Source organism: Pristiophorus japonicus, chromosome 17 (assembly GCF_044704955.1).
Source record: "Pristiophorus japonicus isolate sPriJap1 chromosome 17, sPriJap1.hap1, whole genome shotgun sequence".
Classification (NCBI taxonomy): domain Eukaryota; kingdom Metazoa; phylum Chordata; class Chondrichthyes; family Pristiophoridae; genus Pristiophorus; species Pristiophorus japonicus.
This window is the reverse complement of record NC_091993.1, coordinates 82,473,939-82,495,772: the sequence shown is the minus strand read 5'-3', so window position 1 is coordinate 82,495,772 and position 21,834 is coordinate 82,473,939. Positions and strand designations below refer to the sequence as shown.

Genomic DNA, 21,834 nt, shown 5'->3' with positions numbered 1-21,834 from the left:
AGTTATGGGGAGCGGGCAGGGAAGTGGACCAGAGTCCATGATCGGATCAGCCATGATCATATTAAATGGCAGAGCAGGCTCAAGAGGCCATATGACCTACTCCTGCTCCTATTTCTTATGTTCTTATCTGCTCCTTAACTACTAATTTGGGTCATAATAGGCAGGCTGTCAGCAGACTTATGTCCCCCATGATCTGGAAGGGAACCACTCCTGCCAAGAAAATGATATGGCCCAAGGATCATACAAAAACCCATTCATTAGCCACAGGAACACATCACATTCCTATAGCTGATGTACAGAATAAAGGTTTTACAGCCATGACTTGATACTCCTCTCGAGAGCAGGCTGGGTGTGTACACTTACCAAATCGAGACACAGACCAACAAGATAAGAAAAGCAAATAATAAAACAGGAAAATAGTATTACTCGGTTCCTCAAATATATATGAGACACCCAACTCAATTTCTCACTAAACATCAATATTAAAACAAATTACTTGCTATAACCTCAATCTAGTCCAACTTCCCTCAATTGGCTAGCATGGAAACTTTACAAAAACATTTGCGGTCTTAAATCTGGACAGGAATTTCCAATACAGGTTGGACCTCTCTGGTCCGGCACCCTTGGAACCTGACTGGTGCTGGATCAGAGAATTTTCCAAACCACTGGAGGTCAGCAGCGTTGTCGCCAGTTGCCAACGACCTGGACGCATTCTGCAAATGCACTGCGCAGAAACCTACTGCACAACATTTCGTCGCCTAGAATCACTCAGTTTTAAAAAAAATACTCAGGCCCAACTTCGGCACCTCAGTCAGCTGCCTGCCCTTCCCCGGCCCGCTTACCTCAATGAACACCAGCACTTTAAAAAACCAAATACATACAAAAAAGCAGCTAGTGATCAGAGATAAAATGGAGGATAAATCAAGGAGATGCCAATCCTCACCCACGATCCTACTCCTCGCGCCAGTTCATGTATAAGCCACTAACAGAGCCAGATTGGTGGAAGTAGCAGCTTCCTCGCACCGAGATACACATCAACCCCCTCATCCAGGGGGGGTGGGGGAAAAGAGGGGGGAAATGTCAGCTCAGCCCGGCACTGCAGCCTTCAGAGCATATGCGCCTGCCACCAATCGGGCAAGGAGAGGTGGCCTCGGCAGCGAGGAATGCATGTCAAACCACAGCATCAGCCAGTGTGTAAAACCTCCAGCTGGCCAGGGCAAGGCTGTCAAGATTTGTCATCCAAAATGCATCACAAGTACATTTAACACGTGCACACATTTTTTTTTTCAATGGACACCACCTGCACTGATGCCAGACCAGTGATGTTTCTGGACTAAAGAGGTGCAACCCATATAATTCTTGAAAGATGTAGTCTTTGTCTGTCAGAGGGCACCAGCCAACTTCTTTGAATGTCTCAAACAGCAATGTCCCTATCCCAGGCCATGGCTTATTCTTTGGCATGTGTTCAGGAGATTTGCAACCACCCTTAAAGCTACCCTGAAACAGAAGCAAAGGTAATTGCATCTCAATCACTTCAGATCAGCAGTTATTGACCGGTATATTCAAAAATAATATATATTAGTGCCTTTCACAACCACCAGACGTCCCAAAGCACTTTACAATAAATTAAGTACTTTTTTGGAGACAGTGTTGTAATGTAGGAAATGCAACAGCCAATTTTCACACAGCAGGTGTTAAGTCCTAGTTCGGGTGGTCAGCTGCATTCGACAATAATCGAGTCAGATACCTTCAATCTTTACGTCTTTATTGAAGCAGCTTCGGACCGGTTACCAAACTGCCAGCAGAGTCTACAGATTCCGGGGCAGGCAGACAAAAGGTCTGCCTATCCTCACAGACGCATCCCTTTTATTCTTACAAACCGAAGGAGGTATGGCCTGCTTCATCAATCACAGTGTGTTACTAGGGCTTCATGAATTGACAGCCTGTTTATCTTTAGAACACTATGCTTTTACGAGCGGAATTGCAACAAGCAGAATTGCTCAGGGACACCAAAACCTCCTACGTGTTAGGATAGCTTGGCTTAATCACGCGAAGCAAATGTGCACCTTATCAAGTCATGGCCATAAACCCTTGTTTATCAGTGATGGTCACACAAGCTACTTTGTCCACTACTTTCTCACGGAAAACCAAGTCTGTCTGTTATTTTCTTATTGATTCCTAGAACCATTTTATTAACCCTTTCATGATTCTTCCACATACATTCACATTCCCCCCTTTTATCATTTCATGATAAATTCTCATTCATAAATCTTTACTCTCAATTTTGTGCACGGCCCGGTACTCCCTGCCTCAACGTGCTGGCTAGTCATGTGGTTTCAGGAGTCCCGGTTGCCTAGATCAAATTATGCCCCATGTTATTGCCAAGATCAATTTTGTCCCGACCAGTATGTGTGAAATTATACGAATCCAAGGATGGATGTTCACATTTATTCCCCAATCCCAGACCTTTCTCCAGCAACTCTGACTTTGTAAGTCTACATCGATATCTTCTTCCAGTACTTTGATTTTAGTTTGCAGTTGGTGGTAGAGCTTTACGGATTGACCCACTGAGCCTCAACTCTCGTAATACTTCGGTTAGATGTGGGATGGGTGATATGCGCTTGCCCAATCATGACAGGTCGTAGTGGCGTAAAGCAAAAGTTTGGCTGTGGTATAGGGCACTGCAGGTCATTTGGGTCCCTTGTCTTACTTCTACACAGGTATCCACACTCTGGCAAGAGGTGATGCCCATGTTTGAGTCGTGAAGACATGAATAATTGGACTGCTTTGTAAGACAAATCTGGTTAATGGGCACGTCCACTTTTGCGCACCCGAATCCTGTACCATTCCAACACTCTTGGTACCCATCCTTCCCAGACCCTGTGGTGTTTAGGCAGGTGGCTGGGGTGCCTCAGCCATCGGAATATGTGAAGGTAATGTTTTCGGCGGGCGGGGTATCATTGTATCCTCGTATGTAAAGACTGGGATCCATAACCGGGGTTGGGGTAAACAATTCGGTGACCGACATAACAGGGTAGCATACAACCGACTCTGGCACGAATAAGATCTTATGAGTCCTCAGGAATATATTATGATCGTTCCCCAGTTGCCCTTGCACATTCCTTTTCCTCCTTTGCCTTGTTACTGATTCCAGGGATTGGTCCTTTGAATCAACTAAGTCATCTTCAGGTTGGTCAGGGCAAACAAAGTCCATCTCACATTCCCTGAACCGGCATGGCAAATTCCATCGGTCTTTGCCCTGTAGAGTCACCTGTCGATCAACCTGTGAGAGTATACCCGTACGGGATTTTATTTTAGTCATGGTCCATGATTCGAAATTGTCTGGTGTCCTGGTTCCACATTGTACGATATCTTCCGTACAGAGGCAGAGAATTTGCTCTCGTGAGCCGTCGGTTGGGCAGCTGAGTAGTCGTCCCCCTGTTTTTGTTACTGTTATCAGCAGGATCACGACTCCTAGCAGCAGGGTTCCGTGCATTCTTTCAATCCTGAAAGACAAAGGGGCTTGCAAACCGTCATGTTACTATCGTGGCTACCAAGGACTCATGTTATGTCTAAATACCTAAAAGCAGAACAATCATATGATAATTAATTAAAATTATGGCTTAAAATTATGGCTAAAACGGTTACGGAACGACAGGAACGAACGTATTATGGCACTTCAATTATTAGTCCACGTCTATCTCCACTCCCCCCTTTTGATTACCGCCGGTAATCAATTTGCAATGATGCATGTGCACTCACGCGTCTCTACCTTCCACCTTTACAGCGGTGGGGGTGGGGAGTAAGACCTGAAATGGACCATCCCATCGGGGCTGGAGATGACGTCGCGTCCAATTTTTGATGAGGACGAAGGATCCGGGCTCGATAGGGGATGATCCGTGAGAAGAGGGACGGTCATCATAAGCGGCGCGAACCTGTGAATGAGAGGCTCGCAATGCCTTAGTTAGGGCTAACACATAGGCAGTCATCTCCTCAGTCATGTGATGAAAGTGGACGGCAACTGGGGAATGGTGGTCCCAAGAGGTCTGCCGTACACAATCTCGGCCGGGGTGAGACGCGTCGACCCTGCGGGGGTGGAGCGAATCTGAAAAAGAGCTACAGGTAACAATTTTAACCAAGTCGACCCTGTTTGAGGTGTCAATTTAGCTAACTTGGTTTTAAGAGTCTGGTTGGTTCGCTCGATCAGACCTGCCGCCTGGGGGCGATAGGCACAATAGAGTTGTTGATGTATCCCTAACTGTTGGCACAATTCCTTGTTTACAGCTGCAATGAAATGGGGTCCGTTATCTGAGCCAAGACGACCGGGAACCCCAAAGCGAGGGATAATTTCCTTCAGCAATATCTTAACAACAGTACAGGCTCTATTATCCGGAGTAGGATAAGCTTCAATCCATTTACTAAAAACAACAATAACCAACACATATTTATAACACTGACAGCGTGGCAATTCTATATAGTCCATCTGCAAAGTCTCGAAGGGTCCGGCTGGCAAGGGTGTTTTACCTAATAAACATGGTACCCCCCCCTCCAGGATTATGGTGTTGGCATGTAAGACAACGAGAAATAATATTCTGCGCAAACATTTGGAGGCTAGGATGCCACCATGTCTGGAGGAGCAGGTCACTAGTGGCTTTTGCTCCACAATGCGTGGCATAATGAACACATTCAATTACCCAAAGGGCTAATTCATCAGACATACAAATTTGACCAGCAGGTGTGATCCACAACCCGGAGGCAGTATCATATTTACAATCATGATCGTTCCAAAGTTGTTTTTGTACAGCAGGAGCGTTCTCCTGTAGGCGAAGTACTTCTTCGATGGTTGGCATTGGCTTTTCAGGGGCCGACAAGCTCGGTTTAGAGCTGGACGTCTGCCTCATCATTCGGGGCACAACAATCTGCTGACTCCTTGCAGCACACTTAGCCGCCTCGTCAGCACGGCGGTTTCCGATGTCAATTGGAGAGGAACCGGCAGTATGAGCGGAACATTTAATAACAGCGATTTATCGAGGGAGCAGAAGAGCAAGTAATAGGTCAGACACAAGCACTTGGTTCGAGATTGGCATACCGGTTGAAGTTAGGAATCCTCAGTTTTTCCAGAGCTGGCCGAAGTCGTGGACAACCCCAAAGGCGTAATGGGAGTCAGTGTAGATATTGACTCGGAGATCCTCTCCTAAAATACACGCACGGTGAGGGCAAAAAGTTCTGTTTGCTGAGCGGAAAGGGGGACCTGGAAGGCTCCAGACTCGAGAGTCGTTCCTTCTTTGTTGATGGAGGAACTGCCATCAGTGAACATAACAAGATCAGGGTTTAACAGAGGGGTATCTGAAAGGTCTGAGCGAGGGCTCGTGTCCTCGAGGACTGAGTGCAGACAGTCATGATCCGGCTTCTCAATAACAAGAGGTGGACTTTCAATGAAAGTTGCCAGGTTTAGCGTGGTACAGTGTCTGAAGGTGAGGTGTGGTGTGGATTATTAAGGAGGTAGATCTCATATCTGTTCTGTTGGGCTGAGGTCAAGTGCTGAGTTTGAAGTTGGCCGAGCAAGGCTACTATGGCGTGGGAGCTATAGACCACAATCTCTTGCTGCAGAGTCATATTAGCAGCGGATTGCAAGCTATCATAAATGGCAGCCAGAATCAGTGTACAGTGGGGATATCCAAGGGTGACAGGGTCTAATTTTGAGGAAAAATATGCAACTGGTCGGTGTCTATCTCCATGCTTCCGAGTCAGAACCGAAGTAGCGCATTCTTGGAGAACAGTACAATATAACTGGAACGGGCGATCGTAGAGGGGTCTTCCCAAGGCTGGTGCTTGTGTAAGGCAAAGCCTTAACTGTTGGAAGGCATCTGTCGCCTCTGGTGACAGCGTGAAATCTCCTTCGCTGCTTCTAAGGCTTCGTGAGTTTGATGTGTTAAGGCTTCCTTAAATCTAGTCCATTCAGGACCAGTAAGTACCTGTTGTACCAGAGACCAAAGGTCCCTTGAGTCTGCTTGATAGACTCTGATGGTTCGTGACAAAAATTCAATGAACTGTTGAGGACAGGTAATTTTTATTCGGGGCGCTGGTTAATCTGTCCCAGTATCTGACCCTGACACTATCACATCATCCTCATCCGAAGGGGTTGATTTCCCCTTTACCACTACGTCGTTGATTTCTTTCAAGCTGTTGTAATCTCCCTATTTCCTATTCAAGTTGACGCCGTCTTTGAACCTGGCTTCTAATCCCCTCTGCAACGGATCGACAGAAAACCTCATAGTCAGACTTAGTTCCCCGAGACTGTCGTTCTATATTAGACACATTGTCTAAACTGGGATAAATGAGTGTTGCAGCAGCAGTGGCGCCCGGTGTTGGGACATTAGGACCGGGGTAACGGGGTGGTAGAACTCCGTTCGTCTGTAAATTTGGCACCGGCACATTTACTGCCACAGCCGCGTCAGCCAAGGCATTATCAGGTTGTGCCATCGGACGAGGCAGGGGAGCCCCTGGAGTCATATTCCAATTATCCCATTCATTGTCCTCGTCAGCCCCTTGCATGCCAAGACCAGCCATTGAACTACGTAGTTCAGTTAAAGATTCCTTGTTTGTTCTATTTCTCTTTTCCTGTGCACATTCCTTTCTTTAAATTTCCAATGACTTAGGGATTCCCGCATCGGTTAATTTAATTCCTGCCTAGAGCATTCTCCTGCCAACTCGCCAGAATATTCTTATCTTTTTCATCCTGACAATGTTGGCGCCAAATTTCAATCAATTTCTTACTCTTTTTCCCGATTCCCCTTTTCCAAATTAATTCTTGGGCATGTTTAATTGTTTCTAAATCACTTGAACCCCCTAATGGCCATATGTCTGAACCTAATTTCTGATTCAAACCTCCCGACAATTGTCTGAGTTGCTCGTTTTTATCTGGGTGTTTATCACACAACCTCTGTAAAACGCTACTTGAGCCTGTCGTTGTATCAAGTATATTACCCATGATATAACTTATCGTAACCTAGGTATTCAATGTTTTGACGGACTCATTAAGTGAGACAATTTCAAATCAGTTATCTTTTAACCCACCACCGTGATGTGCACCCACAACTTCCTTTTCTCTTTATTCCTTACTGTTTTAACATTTGACAGACTACTTGTGGTAGACAATTTCCAGATCAACCTACTCCTTCGTCATTTTAACGGACCACCATCATGGAAAATTCCAAATCTATTCCTTCGTAACTTTAATGGACCACCATCGTGGACAATTCCAAATCTATCTTTTCCTGGGGTAATCTGACAACTGACCACGGGCGATCCCGTCAACAATTAATTGAACAGTGGTGAAAGATCCGCGACCAGAACTTACGACAGGAGGAAAACAAAGTGGCAATTTAACTAAATATACTCACTTTGGGGCCCATTTCCTCTGCCGCGTCCCGTCTGTAGGATATCAATGATTCAGCCACTTCCAATCGAGAGTTTTTGGGATCCCACTTCTGACACCAAATGTTAAGTCCTAGTTCGGGTGGTCAGCTGCATTCGACAATAATCGAGTCAGATACCTTCAATCTTTACGTCTTTATTGAAGCAGCTTCGGACCGGCTACCAAACTGCCAGCACAGAGTCTACAGATTCCGGGGCAGGCAGACAAAAGGTCTGCCTATCCTCACAGACGCATCCCTTTTATTCTTACAAACCGAAGGAGGTATGGCCTGCTTCATCAATCACAGTGTGTTACTAGGGCTTCATGAATTGACAGCCTGTTTATCTTTAGAACACTTTATGCTTTTACGAGCGGAATTGCAACAAGCAGAATTGCTCAGGGACACCAAAACCTCCTACGTGTTAGGATAGCTTGGCTTAAATCACACGAAGCAAATGTGCACCTTATCAAGTCATGGCCATAAACCCTTGTTTATCAGTGATGGTCACACAAGCTACTTTGTCCACTACTTTCTCACAGGAAACCAAGTCTGTCTATTCTTATTTTCTTATTGATTCCTAGAACCATTTTATTAACCCTTTCATGATTCTGCCACATACATTCACACAGGCTCCCACAAACAGCAATGTGATAATGACCAGCTAATCTGTTTTAGTGATGTAGGTTGAGGGATAAGTATTGGCCAGGACACTGGGGATAACTCCCCTGCTCTTCAATGCCATGGGATCGTTTACATCCACCAAGAAAGCAGATAGGTCTCGCTTAAATATCTCATCCCAAAGACAACACCTCCAACAGTGCAGCGCTCCCTCAGCACATAACACAAGAACTCAAAGCAGGAGACTATTTGGCTCCTCAAGGCTGCTCCGCCTTTTAATCGGATTCAACTCCATAAAAACACAGAAATTTGCAGACCATTCCAGCCCATCGTGTCTGCGCCGGCCGACAAAGAGCCACACAGCCCTTGGTTAGCAGCCCTAAAGATTACATACAAACCCATGTACAATGACAGAAAGGCAAAGAGCACCCAGCCCAACCAATCTGCCTGACCACAATAGCAACACCCCTTATACTAAAACATTCTATATGATGTGGTCTCCTGGAAGAGGCAAAAAAACAGATAAAAATCCAGGCCAATTTATGGAGAAAAAATCTGGGAAAATTCTTCTCTGACCCATCCAGGCGATTGAAACTAGTCCAGGAGATCACGCTGGCCATATTCTTTCTCTGCAGTACTTATTATATCTGCTCCATCCAACAAAAGGACATCCAGTCTAATCCCAATTACCAGTTCTAGGTCTAGGTCTGTAACCCTGCAGGCTGCTGCACTTTAAGTGCCCATCCAACCATCTCTTAAGTGGTGAGGGTTTCTGCATCCACCACTCTTCCAGTCAGCAAGTTCCAGATCCCCACAACCCTCTGCATGAAGCCCCCACCTCAAAACCTTCCACCAACCACTTTAAAACTATACCCCCCCCCCCTCATAATAGATCCCTCCACCAATGGAAATAGGCCCTTACTATCCACTATCTCCAGGCACCTCAATATTTTGTACACCTCAATGAGGTCTCCTCTCAACCTCCTCTGTTTCAATGAGAACAAACCCAGCCATTCCAGGCAGCATCCTAGTAAATCTACTCTGCACCCTCTAGTGCAACCCAGCGACCAGAACTCCAGCTGTGGCCTAACCAAAGTATTATACAATTTAAGCATAACCTCCCTGCTCTTATATTCTAAGCCTCGGCCAATAAAGGCAAGCATTCCGTATGCCTTCTTAACCACCTGGCCTGCTACTTTCAGGGATCTGTGGACAAGCACTCCAAGGTCCCTTTGTTCATCTACACTATTAAGTGGCCCACCGCTTAATGTGTATACCCTTTCCTTATTAGCCTTCCCAAAGTGCATCAACTCTCACTTCTCCGAATTAAATTCCATTTGCCGCTGCTCTGCACACCTAACCAGTAGATTAAAATCCTCCTGCAGCCCATGACTTTCCTCCTCATACCACACAGCCAATTTTAAATGTCATCTGCAAACTTCTTAATCATAGTCCCTATATTCAAATCCAAATCATTGATATATACCACAATAAGCAAGGGTCCCAGTACTGAGCCCTGCAGAACCCCACTGAAAACATCCTTCCAGTCACAAAAACATCCATCAATCATTATCCTTTGCTTCCTACCTCCAAGCCAATTTTGGATCCAACTTGACACTTTGCCCTGTATCCTATGGGCTTTAATCTTCATGACCAGTCTACCATGCGAGACCTTATCAAAAGCTTTGCTAAAGTCCATATATACTACATTGTACGCACTACTCTCATCGACCCTCTTGGTTACCTCCACAGGTTAGTCAGACACGATTTTCCCTTAACAAATCCCTAATTGTTCTCAATTAATCCTTGCCTTTCCAAATGCAGATTTATCCTGTCTTTCAGGATTTTTTTCCAATAATTTTCCCACCACTGAAGTTAGGCTGACAGGCCTGTAATTACTCAGCCTATCCCTTTCTCCCTTCTTAAACAAGGGTATTACATTAGCAGTCCTCCAGCACCATGCCCAGATCCAAAGAGGACTGGAAAATGATGGTCAAGGCCTCTGCTATTTCCTCTTTTACTTCACTCAACAGCCTGGGATGCATTTCATCCAGGCCTGGGGACTTATCTACTTTCAAAGCTGCTAAGCTCCTTAATACTTCCTCTCTCTATTTATTTCATCCAGAATATCACATTCCTCCTCAATAACAGTATTTGCATTGCCCCTTTCCTTTGTGAAAACAGATGCAAAGTATTGGTTAAGAACCCTCCCAACATCTTCCACCTCCACACAAAGATTACCCTCATGGTCTCTAACAGACCCTACCCTTTCTTTAGTTACCCTCTTGCTCTTAATATATTTATAGAACATCTTGGGGTTTCCCTTAATTTTACTGGCCAAGAATCTCTCATGCTCTGTCTTAGCATTCCTAATATCCTTTTTAATTTTGCCTCTTAACTTTCTATATTCCTCTAAAAATTCTATAGTATTTAGCCATTGATATATGACATAAGCATCCTTTTTTTCCTTAATCCTCCCCAGCAAGTCCCTAGACATCCAGGGGGTTCTATTATTTTTCCCAGTCTTTTTCTTTAAGGGCACATGTTTAGCCTGAGCCTTCCGGATCTTCTCCTTAAATGCTTCCCACTGTTCCGACAGTGATTTACCCACAAGTAGCTGTTTCCAGTCCACCATGGCCAAATCACTCCTCAAAACTAGCAAAATTAGCTTTTCCTCAATTCGGAACTTTTATTCCAGGTCTATCCTTGTCCTTATCCATAACCAACTTGAATCTGACTGAGTTATGGTTACTGGCACCCAAGTGCTTTCCCACTAATACCCCCATCAGCCTACCCAACTTCATTCCCCAAAACTAAATCCAAGACCGCCCCCTCTCGTGTTGGGCTTGCTACATACTGACTAAAAAGTGCTCTTGAATGCATCTCAAGAATTCCGCACCCTCTATACCCTTCACACTAAATTTGTCCCGATCAATATTTGGATAGTTAAAATCCCCTATTACTACCCTATGGTTTTTGGACTTCACAGCAATTTACCTACATATTTGCTCCTCTACCTCCCTCCCACTGTTTGGGGGTCTATAATACACGCCCAGTAGTGTGATCGCCCCTTTTTTATTTTTCAATTCGACCCACAAGGCCTCATTTGATGATCACTAACATATCATCCCTCCTCACCACTAATATTTTCTTTAATCAGTTCTGCAACCCCTGCCCCCCACTTCCCTGTCCATTCCCCATAACCTTTATCGCTCAAATCTGACCATTTCCGCCTTAAATATATTCAATGTCCCCAGCCTCCACAGCTCTCTGGGACAGAGAATTCCATAGATTTACAACCGTAAGAAATTCCTCCTCAACTCAGTTTGAAGTGGGCAGCCCCTTAATCTGAGACTATGCCCCCCCTCCCCCATTCTAGTTTCCCCCACAAGTAGAAATATCCTCACTTCATCCACCTTGTCAAGCCACTTCATTATCTTATATATCTCAATGAGATCATCTCTCATTATATATGTTTCAATAAGATCACCCCTCATTCTCCTGAACTCCAATGAATAGAGGCCCAACCTATCTTCATAAGTCAACCCACTCATCTCCAGAATCAACCTAGGTGAACTGCCACCAATGCAAGTATATCCTTCCTTAAATACAGAGACCAAAATTGTACGCAGTACACTAGGTACGGCCTCACCAATACCCTGTACTGTTGTAGCAGGACGCTGCTTTTATACTCCAGCCCCCTTGCAATAAAGGCCAACATTCCATTTACCTTCCTGATTACTTGCTGTACCTGCATAATAACCGTGTTTCATGCACAAGGACACCCAGGTCCCCCTGTACTGCAGCATTTTTTTTATTTACATAAGAACATAATATAAGAATTAGGAACAGGAGTAGGCCATCTAGCCCCTCGAGCCTGCTCCGCCATTCAACAAGATCATGACTGATCTGGCCGTGGACTCAGCTCCACTTACCCGTCCGCTCCCCGTAACCCTTAATTCCCTTATTGGTTAAAAATCTATCTGTGATTTGAATACATTCAATGAGCTAGCCTCAACTGCTTCATTGGGCAGAGAATTCCACAGATTCAAAACGCCTCAAAGAAATTATTCCTTCTCAACTCGGTTTCAAATTGGCTCCCCCGTATTTTGAAGCATTTTCCCCACTACAGATGTTAAACTAACCGGCCTATAGTTACCTGCCTTTTGTCTGCCCCCTTTTTTTAAAAAAAAAGAGGCTTTACATTAGCTGCTTTCCAATCCGCTGGTAGCTCCCTAGAGTCCAGAGAATTTTGGTAGATTATAACGAATGCATCTGCTATAACTTCCGCCATCTCTTAATATCCTGGGATGCATTTCATCGGGACTTGGGGACTTTTCTACCTCGAGTCCCATTAGCCTATCCAGCACTACCCCCCTAGTGATAGTGATTGTCTCAAGGTCCTCCCTTCCCACATTCCTGTGACCAGCAATTTTTGGCATGTTTTTTGTGACTTCCACTGAAGACCGAAGCAAAATAATTGTTTAAGGTCTCAGCCATTTCCCATTATTAAATCCCCCTTCTCATCTTCTAAGGGACCAACATTTACTTTAGTCATACTTTTCCATTTTATATATATCGATAAAAGCTTTTACTATCTGTTTTTATGTTTTGCACAACTTTACTTTCGTAATCTATCTTTCCTTTCTTAGTCATTCTTTGCTGTTGTTTAAAATTTTCCCAATCTTCTAGTTTCCCCACGAACCTTGGCCACCTTGTATGCATTGGTTTTTAATTTGATACTCTTTTATTTCCTTGGTTATCCATGGCTGGTTATCACTTCTCTTACCGCCCTTCTTTTTCACTGGAATATATTTTTGTTGAGCACTATGAAAGAACTCCTTAAAAGTCCTCCACTGTTCCTTAATTGTGCCACCATTTAGTCTGTGTTTCCAGTCTATTTTAGCCAACTCTGCTCTCATTCCACTGTAGTCCCCTTTGTTTAAGCATAGTACACTCATTTGAGACACTACTTCCTCACCCTCAATCTGTATTACAAATTCAACCATACTGTGATCACTCATTCCGAGAGGATCTTTTACTAGGAGATCGTTTATTATTCCTGTCTCATTACACAGGACCAGATCTAAGATAGCTTGCTCCCTTGTAGGTTCTGTAACATACTGTTCTAAGAAACAATCCCACATGCATTCTATGAATTCTTCCTCAAGGCTACCCTGTGCGATTTGATCTGACCAATCGATATGTAGGTTAAAATCCCCCATGATTACTGCCATTCCTTTTTCACATGCCTCCATTATTCCCTTGATTATTGTCTGCCCCACCGTGAAGTTATTATTTGGGGGCCTATAAACTATGCCCACCGGTGACTTTTTCCCCTTACTATCTCAAATCTCCACCCACAATGATTCAACATTTTGTTCATTAGAGCCAATATCATCTCTCACCAACTGCCCGGATATCATCCTTTATTAACAGAGCTACCCCATCTCCTTTCCCTTCTTGTCTATCTTTCCGAATTGTCAGATACCCCTGTATGTTTAATTCCCAGTCTTGGCCCCCCCTGCAACCACGTTTCTGTAATGGCCACAAAATCATACCCATTTGTAATGATTTGTGCCATCAACTCATTTACTTTATTTCGAATGCTGCGTGCGTTTAGGTGGAGTGTTTTAATACTAGTTTTTAAACCATGATTTTTAGTTTTAACCCCTCCTGCAGCCCCTTTATATTTCATACATATTGTCCTTTCCTATCACCTTGTGGTTTACACTTACCCCAGTGCTACTCTGCTCTGTTACCTCCTGCCTTTTGCATTCTTTCTTGGGGGTCCTGTTCATCTGAGCTCTCACCCACCAACTAGCTCAGAGCCCTCTCCTGGGTTCCGAATACTCCTTGCATTGAGGCACCGAGCTTTCATGCTTGCCTTTTTAATTACACTTTGACCCTTTAGAATTTTGCTGTACAGTGGCCCTTTTTTTTTTGCTTTGGGTTTCTCTGCCCTCCACTTTTACTCATCTCCTTTCTGTCTTTTGCTTTTGTCTCCCTGCATTGGTTCCCATCCCCCTGCCATATTGGTTTAACTCCTCCCCAACAGCACTAGCAAACACTCCCCCTAGGACATTGGTTCCGGTCCTGCCCAGGTACAGACCGTCCGGTCTGTACTGGTCCCACCTCCCCCAGAACCAGTTGCAATGCCCCAGGAATTTGAATCCCTCCCTGCTGCACCACTGCTCAAGCCATGTATTCATCTGAGCTATCCTGCGATTCCTACTCTGACTAGCTCATGGCACTGGTAGCAATCCTGAGATTACTACTTTTGAGGTCCTACGTTTTAATTTAGCTCCTTAAATTCATCTCGTAGGACCTCATCCCTTTTTTTTTAAAAACCTATATCGTTGGTACCAATGTGCACCACGAGAACTGGCTGTTCACCCTCCCTTTTCAGAATGTCCTGCACCCGCTCCGAGACATCCTTGACCCTTGCACCAGGGAGGCAACATACCCTCCTGGAGTCTCGGTTGCGGCCGCAGAAACGCCTATCAATTCCCCTTACCATTGAATCCCCTATCACTATCGCTCTCCCACTCTTTTTCCTGCCCTCCTGTGCAGCAGGAGGGCATTTAAAAAATAATTTGCTTTTCTAATCTTTGTCAAAGTGGATAACCTCACATTTTCCCACATTATACTCCATTTGCCAACTTTGGACCAGTTAGCCTGTCTATATCCCTTTACAGATTTTGTGTGTCCTCCTCACAATTTGCCTTCCCATCCATCTTTGTATCATCAGCAAACTTGGCTACATTACACTCGGTCCCTTCATCCAAGTCATTAATGTAGATTGTAAATAAATAGTTGAGGCCCCAGCACAGATTCCTGCAGCACCCCACTAGTTAATATTTGCCAACTGGAAAGTGACCCACTTTCCCGACTCCGTTTTCTGTTAGATAGCTAATCCTCTATCCGTGCCAATATATTACGCCCCCAACCCTATGCACTGGAATGTTAGCCTAGATTTGTGTTCAAGTCGCTGGAGTGGGACTTGAACCCACAACCTTCCGACTCAGTCAACTGCACCATCGTTAACTTGACCCTTGACCGTGTCTTCCATTTTCCGCACCTCTGCTCTCACCTTTTCCCTTCCCTCAACCATGACAGGGTTCCCCTTGTCCTCATCTTTCACCCCACCAGCCTCCACATTTAACAGGTGAGCCTCCGCCATTTCTGCCACCTTCAGCGTGATCCTACCAACCACCACATCGTCCTCTCCCCTCCCCGCATTCCGAAGGGACCGCTCCCTCCACGACACCCTGGTCCATTCTGCAGTCACCCACAGCATCCCATCCCCTTAGCATCTTTCCATGCAATCGCAAGAGATACAACACTTGACCTTTTACCTCCTCCCTTCCCAATGTCCAGGGCCCCAAATACTCCTTCCAGGTGAAACAACAATTTACTTGTATTTTCAATTTAGTATACTGTATTTGCTGCTCACAATGTAGTCTCCTCTACATTGGGGAGACCAAGCATAGATTGGGTGACCGCTTTGCTGAGCACCTCCGTTCAGTCCGGAAGTGTGACACTAATTCTTCACGCCACTCTCACTCCTACACTGTTCCAACGAAGCTCAAGGAACAGTACCTCATCTTTCGTTTAGGCAGTTGACAGCCTTCTGGACTCAACATCGAGTTCAACAATTTCAGATCGTAACCGCTGCCAATATTTGGCTCTTTTCTCTTACCTCCCGCCACCCGAGCCTTTTCTTTTTTCTGATGAAGGGCTGCTGACCCAAAACGTTAACTGCTTTCTCTCCAGATGCTGCCCAATCCGCTGAGATTTCCAGCATTTTCAGTTTTTATTCCGGATTCCAGCCTCCCCAGTATTTTGCTTTTGTAGCAGTCAAACTGCTTTGTGCATTAATTAGTGTGAAGGCTATAGAGGGTGCGGGATTCCTAAAATGCATTCATGAGAACTTTAGCCAGTATGTAGCAAGCCCAACATGGGAGAGGGCAGTTCTGGATTTAGTTTTAGGGAATGAAGCTGAGCAGATAGAAGGGGCATCAGTGGAAGAGCATTTAGGTGCGAGTGACCATGGGCCCAAGTTTCCACCCTCTGTATAATTGGCGCACCTCCATAAGGTGCGCCGACTTTCTGGAATAAAAAGGGCGCCGAAAACTTACCTTGTGATTCTCCAGTCTCCTCAGGACATCTTCGTGCTCGGCGTGGCGCAGCACAAGGGGTCGGGGCAGAGCCAGGTCCAGGCACGGAAAACAGTGCCGGGACCTTTGCACATGCGCACACATACTAGCTCCTCGCCCCCGAGCCTGCGTGGGAGGGGCCCGAAGCACGCCAGCCCTAGCCCTGGCCAAATGGGCCCCCCGGGCGAAGATCCCTCCCTCTTCTCCATGTCATCAGCAGGGCCCACCCGCCCGGCATCTCGCTGGGGGTGGGTCCCGCCCGAAGTGTCGTCGGCAGCGGCCCGTTCAGCCGCTCTTCACACCCCTTCCCCCCCCACTCCTCATGGCTGTGTGTAAAAGTGAAGTATTCAATGTTTGTAAACTTCCCTCCCCACCCCCCCATCTCTCGTACCCGATGCCTGATTTATAAGTGTAAGCAAGGTTTTTCTGAGCGTATAAAAATCTACACGTACTCCATTCTAAGTTAGTTTGGAGTAATTTTTCGCTGCCTAAATTTGCAAAATAGGTGTAAGTGACTGGACACGCCCCCTTATGAAAAAACAAACTAAATGCCGAGAATTGCAATTTGTAAGATGCTCCATTCTAAACTAGCTGCTCCAAAAAAAAAAAAAGAGCAACTCAGGCCAATACTTGAGCCCCATAATTCAGTTAGATTTAAGGTAGTTATGGAAAAAGACAAGGATAGACCAGGAATAAAAGTTCTAGATTGGGGAAAAGCCAATCTTGCCAAGCTGAGAGGTGATTTAGCCAGTGGACTGGAAACAGCTACCTGAAAATAAGTCAGTGTCAGAGCAGGAGGCATTCAAGGAGGAGATCCAGAGGGTTCAGACCAAATATGTGCCCTTAAAGAAAAAGGGTGGGATTAACAAATCTAGAGCATCCTGGATGTCTAGGGTAGGATAAAGAAAAAAAAGGGAGGCTTATGACAGATACCAAGGGCTAAATACTGCAGAATCTAGAGTATAGGAAGTGCAGGGGTGAAATTAAAAACAGGTATTAGGAAAGCAAAGAGCATGAAAAATTCTTGGCAAGTAAAATCAAGGATAACCAAAAGATGTTTTATAAATATATTAAGAGCAAGAGGATAATTAAAGAAAGGATAGGGCCTATTAGAGACCATGAGGGTAATGTGTGTGTGGAGGTCGGAGAAGTGGGTAGGGTCCTTAATGAATACTTTGCTTCTGTTTTCACAAGAGAGGGGCGAGGCAGACACTGCTATCAGGGAGAAGTTTGAAATATTAGATGCAATAAGCATAGTGAGAGGGGAGGTATTCAGAGGTTTAGCAGCTTTGAAAGTGGATAAGTCCCCAAGCCTGGATGAAATATATCCCAGGCTGTTAAGAGAAGCAAAAGAGGAAATAGCAGAGGTTCTGACCATCATGTTCCAATCCACTCTGGTTTCAGGTGTGGTGCCAGAGGATTGCTAATGTGGTACCTTTGTTTAAGAAGGGAGAAAGGGGTAGGCCGAGTAATTACAGGCCAGCCCAACCTCGGTGGTGCGAAAATTATTTGAAAACATTCTGAAGAAGGACAGGATAAATCTGCATTTAGAAAAAGACAGATCAATCAAGGACAGCCAGCATGGATTTGCTGTTAAGGGAAGGTCATGTCTGACCAACTTGATTGAATTTTTTGATCAGGTACCAAGGAGGGTAGTGCATTTGATGTAGTGTATATAGATTTTAGCAAGGCTTTTGATAAGGTTCCACATGGCAGACTGTAAAAGCCCATGGGATCCAGGGCAAAGTAGCAAGTTGGATCCAAAATTGGCTCAAAGGCAGGAAGCAGAGGGTAATGGTTGATTATGTGACTGGAAGGCTGTTTCCAGTAGGGTTCCGCAGGGCTCAGTATTAGGTCCCTTGCTTTTTGTGGTATACATCAATGATCTAGACTTATATAGGGGGTAGGATTAAGAAGTTTCCATATGATACTAAAATCAGCTGTTGTTGATAATGAAGAAAGCTGCAGACTGCAGGAAGATATCAATCAATTGGTCAGGTGGGCAGAACAGTGGCAAATGCTATTCAATCCAGAGAAGTGAGACGTAATGCATTTGGGGAGGGCTAACAAGACAAGGGAACACACATTAAATAGTAAGACACTGAGAACTGGAGGGGGAACAAAGGGACCTTGGAGTGCATGCCCACAGATTATTGACGGTAGCAGGCCAGGTAGATAAGGTGGTTAAGAAGGGATACAGAATGCTTGCCTTTATTAGCCGAGGAATAGAATACAAGAGCAGGGGAGGGTTATGCTTGAACGGTATAAAACACTAATTAGGTCACAGCTAGAGTACTGCGTGCAGTTCTGGTCACCGCATTACAGGAAGGATTTGATTGCATTGGAGAGGGTGCAGAGGAGATTTACGAGGATGTTGCCAGGAGTGGAGAATCTTAGCTATGAGGACAGATTGGATAGGCTGGGTTTGTTTTCCTTGGAACAGAGGGGAGACCTTATTGAGGCGTGTAAAAATGAGGAGGAGCCTAGATATAGTGGATAGAAAAGGCCCATTTCCTTTAGCAGAGGGGTCAACAACCAGAGGGCATAAATTTAAAGTAATTGGTAGAAGGTTTCGAAGGGATTTTTAGGGGAAATATCTTCACCCAGAGGGTTGAGGGGGTCTGGAACTCACTACCTGAAAGAGTGGTTGAGGCAGAAACCCTCACCACAATTAAAAAGTACTTGGACATGCACTTGAAGTGCTGTAACCTGCAAGGCTACGGACCTAGAGCTGGAAAGTCAGAGTAGGCCTCTTGTTGGCCGGCACGGACATGGGTCGAAATGGCCTCCTTCTGTGCTGTAAATTTCTATGATTATATAATTCCTTCTATGCAGTTTCTAACAATTCAAATGAGTTTTTGTTACAAAAATGACAAATCAATTTTTGCCACAATAGGACTTTGATTACCAAAGAGACATTACAGAACCTTATCCTGGAATGCTCAACCAAAATAGTAATTTTAGCTGCTGTATGACATCTGCAACTACATAAATTTAACTTCTTAGGCAGAAATATGAAACATACTTTCTAGGCTTAACTAGAAGCAACAGATGTCTAAATTAATTGTATGTGCAGATACAATTCATCTGTTCAAATCACACCTGCATAACTTTTTTTTTTTTAAACTGCCTCAATTATAATTTTTAGTACCGGTGGTCTGTAAACAGAAGAAAAGGCATAGGGAAAAGCCACCTTCGAGAGTAGTGTTGCAAGTGTAGTTGCAACACTGAAGCCTGATCCCAACTAACCCGTAACAAACAGACATTAAACTTCAAACTACTTAGTTCGAAGGAAAATACACCATCCAGCACAATAAGTGGCAAAATGAATGTGCAGCTCCAAGGAAATGTGCTTTTTGCCTCAGAAGCCTTTCTGCAGTGGAAACAAACGACGAGGTACAGAGAGTCTCATCGCTTGGTTATTCTTTGGGTTGTTAAAAAAAGACTTGCATTTATATAGTGCCATTCACGACCACCAGACTTCCCAAAGTGTTTACCAGTCAATTAAGTACTTTTTTTTGAAGGGTAGTTGTACTGTTGTAATGTAGGAAACAGCAGCCAATTTGCACATAGCAAAGTCCCATAAACAACAATGTGATAATGGCCACATAACCTATTTTGGTGATGTTGATTGAGGGATAAATATGGGCCAAGACACTGGGGTAATTCCCCTACTTTGCTTCAAAATAGTGCCATGGGATTTTTACATCCACCCAAGAGAGCAGAGTATTCCGCATGCCTTCTTAACCACCTGGCCTGCTACCTTCAGGGATCTGTAGACATGCACTCCAAGTCCCTTTATTCCTCTACATTTCAATGTCTTACCATTTAATGTGTATTCCCTGGCTGGAGGAGGGAAGTGGAAGCCCGATCGATAGGTCCACGAGTCATCACCGATGGGTGTTGTGGTGGGAAGCTTGAGGTAGGCCCAAACTTGTGGGATTTGCAGAGTTGGGTTTAGAGTAAGGATTTAAGTGACACCTGGGAGTCCCTGGCCAAAGACCACCCTAAGTGGAGGAAGAGCATCCGGAAGGGCGCTGAGCACCTAGAGTCTCATCGCCGAGAGCATGCAGAAATCAAGCACAGGCAGTGGAAAGAGCATGCGGCAAACCTGTCCCACCCACCACTTCCCTCAACGACTATCTGTCCCAACTGTGACAGGGACTGTGGTTCTCGTATTGGACTGTTCAACCACCTAAGAACTAATTTTAAGAGTGGAAGCAAGTCTTCCTCGATTTCCAGGGACTGCCTGTGATGATGATGATTCCCTGGCTAGCCTGCCCCAAATATATTACCTCACACTTCTCCGAAAAGGCACCTCCAACAGTGCAGTATTCCCTCAGCACTGCCCCGAGCGTCAGCCTTGATTTTTGTGCTCAAGGCTCTGGAGCAGCAATTGATCCCACGACCTTCTGACTCAGAGGCGAGGATGCTCCCCACTGAGCCACAGCTGACACAATCACAAGGTGAAGATATTCAGAGTTTCTCTTTCCCCGCAACAAAAAAAAACAGGATTAAAACAAGAGTCTGTAGTGCGAACTTTAAAAAAAAAACGCCCCCTTCAAAACACAGATAAGCACAAAACAGCGCTGGACATTACACAACACAAGATGGAGTAAACAACTTCTGGTCCGGGTTGTTGGGCAATGGGCATCAAGGACAATAGAGCTCCGACTGAAAAAAAAAAGCGGCTAATCCCCCGCCCGCCTACTATGACTTAAAAAGTGCAGCAGCAAGTGAAAGAAAAGGCGTCCGAGCTGCCCTGGCCCTCCCACTGCACCGGGACCCCAGCACAAAGGGCGCCCGCATACCCGCAGGCAGCCCAGGAGGAGGGGGAGGCGCGCTCCGGCCATTACTTCAGCCAACGGAAGGATTTTTAAAAAAGTTTTCCCCCCTCCTTTCGCCTCGCTCGTGGGGAGATAAGCGTCGGAGCTTCCCTCACCTCACCTGCACAAAATGCGCCTTCGACGCGGAACACTTTCTGACCATCCCTCCGCCATTCTGCCGTTTCTTTCTCCTCTTCCTTTCCACTTTGTTAGTCAGCGTCCCGTGGCCCCACTCCCAGGCCCAAGGCCCGAGCCGACTTACTTCGCCAAGAGCCACTTATCACTACATGACAGACCCCCTCCTCCGTGTGATCTTTTATAATTCACCAATCAGCTGCGACTATCACCCAATTTACCGCCTTCGCGCTTTTAATAGGTTCACACATCAGCCAATCAGAGTGAATCTCGACGATGATGCCAAGACCCCGCCAGATTGAAATGGTGATTGTGCGCGAAGAGTTGCTTTGCATCAAGGAACCACTATTGATTCACCTGTGGAAGGGTGAAACATGGATCATGTACAGCAGACACCTCAAGTCGCTGGAGAAATACCACCAATGATGTCTCCGCAAAATTCTACAAATCCCCTGGGGGGACAGACGCACCAACGTTAACGTCCTCGTCCAGGCTAACATCCCCAACATTGAAGCACTGGCCACACTTAATCAGCTCTGCTGGGCAGGCCACATAGTTCGCATGCCAGTCACGAGACTCCCAAAGCAAGCGCTCTACTCGGAACTCCTTCATGGCAAACGAGCCAAAGGTGGGCAGTGGAAACGTTAAAAGGGCACCATCAAAGCCTCTCTGATAAAG

General features: G+C 45.3%; 1 protein-coding gene across 4 annotated transcripts in view; it reads right to left on the bottom strand.

Annotated features, from left to right (window-relative positions):
- Positions 1-21,324, bottom strand: part of LOC139227831 (probable E3 ubiquitin-protein ligase makorin-1) — a 50,638-nt gene extending 29,314 nt beyond the window's left edge. The window contains exons 1-2 of one of the 4 annotated variants that reach the window (XM_070858905.1): positions 21,138-21,324; positions 7,404-7,527 (exon numbers count right to left, since the gene is read on the bottom strand). Coding sequence is in view for 2 of the 4 variants with exons in the window: in XM_070858902.1 (XP_070715003.1) it covers positions 21,143-21,195 (53 nt within the window). In the remaining 2 variants the exon portion in view is untranslated. The remainder of the gene's footprint in view (positions 1-7,403; positions 7,528-21,137) is intronic. The other 3 variants (XM_070858904.1, XM_070858903.1, XM_070858902.1) reach the window with 3 other exon arrangements.
- Positions 21,325-21,834: the final 510 nt, after the last annotated feature.